The sequence below is a fragment of the Lipotes vexillifer genome, unplaced genomic scaffold (assembly GCF_000442215.2).
Source record: "Lipotes vexillifer unplaced genomic scaffold, Lipotes_vexillifer_v1.1 scaffold777, whole genome shotgun sequence".
Lineage (NCBI taxonomy): Eukaryota > Metazoa > Chordata > Mammalia > Artiodactyla > Lipotidae > Lipotes > Lipotes vexillifer.
In genome coordinates, this window is record NW_006784423.1 from 1,480,652 (window position 1) to 1,487,421 (window position 6,770).

The 6,770-nt window shown below is 50.6% G+C and overlaps 1 protein-coding gene across 1 annotated transcript in view; it reads right to left on the reverse strand.

Moving 5' to 3' along the window:
* Positions 1–243: 243 nt before the first annotated feature.
* The window catches only part of ECRG4 (ECRG4 augurin precursor), a 7,417-nt gene continuing 890 nt past the window's right edge, over positions 244–6,770 (reverse strand). The window contains exons 2-4 of the mRNA XM_007456823.1: positions 5,694–5,741; positions 3,508–3,677; positions 244–402 (exon numbers count right to left, since the gene is read on the reverse strand). Of these exons, the coding sequence (XP_007456885.1) occupies positions 244–402; positions 3,508–3,677; positions 5,694–5,741 (377 nt within the window). The remainder of the gene's footprint in view (positions 403–3,507; positions 3,678–5,693; positions 5,742–6,770) is intronic.

Consider the following 6,770-nt stretch of genomic DNA (forward strand, 5'->3'; position numbering starts at 1 on the left):
CCACCTCAAGTTTCATCCAAATTAACTCTGAGACTTTTTAACTAAATGCTTTTATTTCTATTTTTTAATGAAATGCATTGTTAGGTACTTGCATGAAATCTCGAAAGGCATTTACGTTCTTTGCTTTAACTCTTCCTTTGTGGCCACAGAAAGCGGGTAGGAAAGATGAGCTGAGACCAGGCGCAGCAGACAAAGCCCGGGCATTGTGCGGAAATCGCGGCCCCGAGCCCGCCTGAGTGACGGTCAGTAGTCGTCGTAGTTGACGCTGGCTCCGTGCCTGAAGCCATGGGGGCTCCGGGGACCGATCGCAGCGTCCTCATCATAGTGGCGCTGGTGGTAATCGTAGTAGTCGTGCCCATTCCGACCTCTGTTTAGCCAATAGGTGATGTCATCCTCAAATTTCTGGAGGAAAAGAGGATGAGAGGGGATGAACTCAAGGACACCATTTCCCAGAACACATCTTATGGACGCTGTTTCTCTGGGATTTTTCTTCAACGATGAACAACCCCTCCTAAGAATAACTCCTGCCACAAGGACCTACTGTGCAGCACAGGGAGGAATTATATTCCATATCTTCTAATAACTTATAATGGAAAAGAATCTGAAAAAGAATATATGTGTAACTGAATCACTTTTCTGTACACCTGAAACTAACACAACATTGTAAATCAACTCTACTCCAATAGAAAACAATAAATAATCGTTTTTTAAAAAGAATAACTTCTGGCTACAGCATCCCTGGGCCAGAGGTCGATACTAACCAGATGGAGAACACTGCTGAAAACTTTTTGCCCCAAAGGAGTACACACCCCTACCCTTGAACACGTCTGTCTGTGAGTTCTAAATGTACCCCAGACTTCAACACTTTTCTCTTTTTCAGTAAAGAAAATGGACATCTGCCCAATACAGTAACAGCTGGGCCTGTCCCCAGGTGCCGGGCATCTGATGTGGCAGACGCTGACCCCCTCCCATTCCCACCTGGGCTGCTGCACAGGCTGCGGGCTTTGTAAACATGGTGCATGAAACCACATTGCAGCCTCGGGGCAGGGAATTTGGACATGTCTGGTGGTGACAGTCTCACACCTGTTGTGTTGCTCAGGCAGGCCTGGATGCAGTGATTCAGACCATAAACGCTTACTACGTGGCCACCACGATTCAACCCTCATCCCCGTCTACTCACTCGGCCTGGGGCTCCAGCCTCCTGTGACCCTCCCCAAGTCCCTGCCTTGAAAAGGAAACAGCTTGCTTGTCTCACAGCACTGCAGGTATTCCCAGAGTGAAGCTGTCTCATTCCTTGGTTTTTCTCATTTTATAACCTTGTTTGAGGTTTCGGCTTAATATATTTTTTTTCCAAAACAATTTTAAAATATTTTATGAATACAGAAATAATGCAGGCCTTCCCTGGTGGCGCAGTGGTTGGGAGTCCGCCTGCCGATGCAGGGGACATGGGTTTGTGCCCCGGTCTGGGAAGATCCCACGTGCCGTGGAGCGGCTGGGCCCGTGAGCCATGGCCGCTGAGCCTGCGTGTCCGGAGCCTGTGCTCCGCAACGGGAGAGGCCACAGCAGTGAGAGGCCCGCGTATGGCAAAAAAAAAGAAAAAGAAAAAAGAAATAATGCAGACACATTTAACAAATGCGTATGTGAGAGGCAGACAAAGAAAAAGGGAGAGATTTCCATTGCCAAAGGCAACCACTCCTGACATTTGGATGCATTTCCTTCTAGTCTCTTCTTTTTTTTTTTTTTTCGGGGTAGGGTGGTCTCTCCCTGTTGTGGCCTCTCCCGTTGCGGAGCACAGGCTCCGGATGACAGGCTCAGCAGCCACGGCTCACGGGCCCAGCCACTCTGTGGCATGTGGGATCTTCCCAGACCGGGGCACGAACCCGCTTCCCGGACCGGGGCATGAACCCGTGTCCCCTGCATCGGCAGACGGACTCCCAACCACTGCGCCACCAGGGAAGCCCTCCTTCTAGTCTCTTCTATGCATCATATTTAGTTATTATACTCTTACTTGATCCCCATTTTTATTCTGGTTTTGTCACCAGTCATTTTTTTAGCCATCTCCCCATGTCAAACTCTTAACACCCATTTTCTTGAACTGCATATACAGATAATCAAGGAAACGCCAATTACTAAAATACGATATGGCATTTTCATCTATCAAAGAAGTAAATTAATTTGTTTTAACATTTTTTCAGTAGCAGCACCAGATGTTGCTGAAGGTCTGAGAGTAGTGGGGCTGCTCTCACGCACGACTTATGCGAAGATGAAATTTGCTGGTACTTAACGACCCTGACGTGTGATTCCATCTTTTGGCCCAGCAGCTCCGCTGGACAAAGTGATGCTAAGTAAGGAGAAAACTACACACAAAGATGCAAATAACAGTACCTGCCTTTTGGGTTGTCGTGAATGTTAGGTAATTCATATACGTATATATTCATATACGTATGAGACCCGTGCCTGGCACAGTTTGGCTATAAGTGATTAGTGATTTGCACAGCAAGAAAATTATATTTGAGTAGCAAAAAGATAATTAGGGAACAACTGGTATATCCAATGGTTAGTACTGGGAAGGAAATTATACAGCTACAGGATTGCATGCTGTGCAGCCATTAAAAATGATGTCTCTGAAGAGTTTAATTTTGTTCGCCTCTTGCAGTATTTTGTATACACCCTCCATTCACAATATAAGCCATGAGCCCGTTTGGAAAAACCCTTCCAGCTGCCCCCGTGGGAGATGCCACCCTCCATCCACTCCCTGGCTGGGGCGGTGAGCTGTGCTCTCCACATCAGGACTCACTCAGCACAGCCCTGTCCATCACCCTGCAGACTCGCTCCGGGGCAGCAGAATCTCACACCTTAACTCCGCCGCTGGCTGACCTGTACCTGGTCCCCGGCTGGGAGTCGGTGATGAAAAGCAGTCTTTTTCCTTAATTCGGTGAATATGTCCACTCGTGCTACTTGGACACATGAACTGAACCGTACTTTCTGCAAATGCATTGACAAATTTTCCCAAAAACATCTGCAAAGACCCGTCTCTCTTTAAAAGTCGCTTTGCATCTCTTTCCATTATCCTCATGGGTCTTTGCATCGATCTTGCTGTTTCTGACGTTTTTTTGAGGCAAAGTTGAAAACGTTTCAGGAGGTGGTGAGTTATTTTTAAGGACACCCAGGCAAAACTGACCAGATACATTAAAAGAGTCCCTAAGAAAACCAGATTCTTGATGAATTTAAGTCCCAGCCGCTTTGGGCGGGGACGTCTCTGGAACTCTGCTTCCAAAACCTGATAGGAGAGATTCCCATTTGGGCATAGTGGGATGGAAACTTCCAGCTAATGCCCTTGCACCTGACGATCATGTGGTCCACTGCCTGGCAGCTCTTGACACAGAATGGGGGCTCTGACTTCAGGGCAGATAACAGAACTTAATTCTCTGTGCCCGTTTCCCCAAAGCAGGCCTCCCCACCCCCATCCTGCCCGGCGGGAAGCCAGGCTCCAGCCCGAACACCCGCCGCTTCGTCGAAGCCCAAGTACAGGAAGTGCTGGTACCACTGCTGCACCTCGGGCCGCGTGCGGTCCCACAGCTGCCGCTTGAGCCGCCCCGGGCTGCTCAGGAACTCCTTGGCTCTGCGCTCCTGGACGGCCGCCGGGGTGTAGGGGGAGCAGGGGCTGAAACGAGGGGCTCCCCACCCCCAAGTACAGAGAATGAGGGTGAATTGCTCCTCTCCATCGCCCTGCGCGTCCCCACCTGGCAGGAGGTGGCCTTAATTAACTGGCACATCCTTCCTGCAGGGCGCGGGTACTGTGCGGGCTCCCACCGTCTGTCCCGGGCTCCGGGGTAGCGAGCCCTCCCGTCCAGGCACAGCCACGTAACAGGCCCAGGGCGGGAACGGAACTCAGCTCCGCCTCCGCAGCCCCTCACCAGGCCCAGACCCCGGGCCCCAGGCCCTGGCGCTTCCCCGGGGCTCTGCCGCGGGGAAGCTGTCCGGTGTCCAGTGCCGCTGGCTGTGTGTGCTTGTCCGCACAAACACGAGCGTGCTTAGGGGGATTGCTTAGGGGGCCAGGGGAGAAAGAGCTGGAGCAAGGGTCTGAGCAGGCCGGCCAGCGGGCCCAGCGGAGCAGCGAGTCCTCAAGTCAGGCTGCAGGGTGACCATGAACGCTTCCACTGCCTCTTGATGGGGTGACCCTCGCTTTCCCACGGCTTCCCCGGACGCCTTTCCACCGTGGGCTCAGCTTCAGAAAAGGCCCCGCTTCGGCAGACGTGCTCGGGGAAGTGCTGTGCCGCTGTGCCAGCCCTGCTGCCCGACTCTGAGCCTCTGTGCCCTCATCTGCAACACGGGACTGATGGGCCCGCTTCCCGTTACGGAGGCTGCGCAGGAAAAGGCAGTCAAATGCCCTCGTGTCCCTTGGTCACGTGGATAAATATCAGTACATTTGTGTTTTCACCTCCTGTTCACCTGTGCATCTCCCTCAGGGCCTGTTACACTGTTCTGTACACAGTAGGTGCTCAATGTGTGTTTCTTGGCTTGAGCTGAACAAAAGCTGAGGATGTACACGGAGCCGTCATGATCATCTCGGCCGTTTGCTCTCCAGTCCCCCTTAGACAGGTGGCTCAGCCAGGGCCCCCGTCACCCCTGGTGTCCCCGGGAGATGGCTGTCCAGCACAGGGAGGGGCCATCTGAGGGGCCTGGGAGGTCGGGGGTGGACCGGGGCCTTGGGAGAAGCTGGAAGAGCCGGGGAAGATGCTGGCAGCTCCCCCAGGAGCCCCTCCCCCGAGAGGGGCCGTGTGTGCTCAACAGGTGTGTGTGTGGGGGGTGTCCCCGCGGGGCCACCTGGGAAGCAGGTGCATAAGCGCTGGCGCCCCCCGTTGGGGAGCAGACTTCAGCCTCCTGGAGCCCCCGTTAATCCAGGGGAAAGAATAAGTAGTTAAAAGTTCACCTCAGAAATGTAGTCTTGGGAGGAGATATGGGGATGTACGTATATGTATAGCTGATTCAGTTTGTTACACAGCAGAAGCTAACACACCATTGTAAAGAAATTATACTCTAATAAAGATGTGAAAAAAAATGTAGTCTTCATTCTAAGAGATAGGTAACTTGCTAATTTCCAGGTGAAGACGAAAGTTCTGCGGGAGAATGGCTTTCACAAGCCCACACAATGATCGAACTGATTACAGTGGGCCCGAACTCACCTGCGTGGCTCCCAGACAGTTCTGTTTCTACGACATTTTGCTGCGTCACCATATCTATCTGAGGCCTGTTCTTCACAACAGGTGTCAGTAACAAAACGGTCCTTCTGTTTAACCCTCCCCCAAGAGCTATTTGGATACGGAGGACGCCCACAATACCGCTCTGTGCTGCCCCAGAACGGAGGCTGTGTGTCCTCTCAATTCAGGTACGTGCTCTAAGGGGTATCACGATTCTAAAATAAACAGCCTTCAATTAACACTACAGCTCTGTTCCTTTTATTTCTGAGTCCACACTGACAGCTGTCAGAAAAGCATTAACTGGCAATAATATTTACCTGATGAAATACCGCACCTCATCCCCCCAGGACGAGCCCTTCAGATCCGCTAACCTTCTAAGGAGTAAACACTTTTGATTTTCCAAACACAAGCCTCAAGTGAGCACATCAACATCGCTGTTTCATTGCCACCTGGTTAAGAATGCAACCCTTAATCTGTGTGAGCTATATTTACCTTCCCCTTTCTGAAGCATCAGCCTGAGTTTGTTTCTACTTATGCCACCTAAAGGAATGAAAATGGAAATCATTTCAGGGTTGCACGGGCCCTTAAATTTCTCACATGCAAAAATCCACATTGGAAAAAATCCCTTCATACCCCTATGTTGCTTTAGCAACTTGGTAGTATTACATTATTTAATGCTTGTTGCATTTCCTATTGTGTAGCAAAAGCAATTCAGGCTGCCTGTGGCTCAAACTAGTGACAAGGACCGTGGCCGAGCAGGGCACTTTGAGCTACTTGAGACCATCTGAGCTGTTCTCTAGGAAAAGTGATGTTGTCCCTTGAGCCCTTCTGTCATAATATTCGGGCAGCCACCTGTCACATGCACCTGCCTGCAGACTTAACTTTTCATGGTACAGTCGATCAACTAGTGTTCCCCCAAATTCATACCCACCCAGAACTTCCGAATGTGAACTTATCTGGAAACAGCGTCTCTGCAGACGTAATGAGTTAAGGACCTCGAGGTGATAAGATGCTGGGTTTAGGGTGGGCTCTAAATCCAGCGACCGGTGGTGTCCTTATAAGAGGAGGTGAGGCCACAGGGAAGGCAGCTGTGGGAAGACGGAGGCAGAAGTGGAGGTTCTCCACCCCAAGCCAAGGAGTGGGGCTTAGTGCTCTAAAAGCTCAGCCCCGTTTTGTAACTTGCCCTGATTGTCTTAAAATCAGGCATTATTTGTACCATTTATTGTTGTTTTTATTCAGATCTAAAAGTGTTTCTACACTCTACAAAACGATTTTCATTTGGTGTCCTAAGAACTTTCACATTCCAGCTCAATGATGATAATATTTTAACTGATTCCTATAGCTGCATTCTCGGTATAAATGAAATAAAATACAAGTTCTGAGAAGGACTAGCTTATAGCCGATGCCCACTTGCTGTATTCAGATGTGCTTCTTAAAATGGGAGGAACAAAGAGGGAGGTGATAAAGCACGCGATGGGGAGTGATGGACTGGCCCCCCAAGTGGTCCTAGATTAGAACAGCCGTCACCCTCCCCTCGCCCCCCTCCCAGGGCTCCTGCTGCCCCCCCCC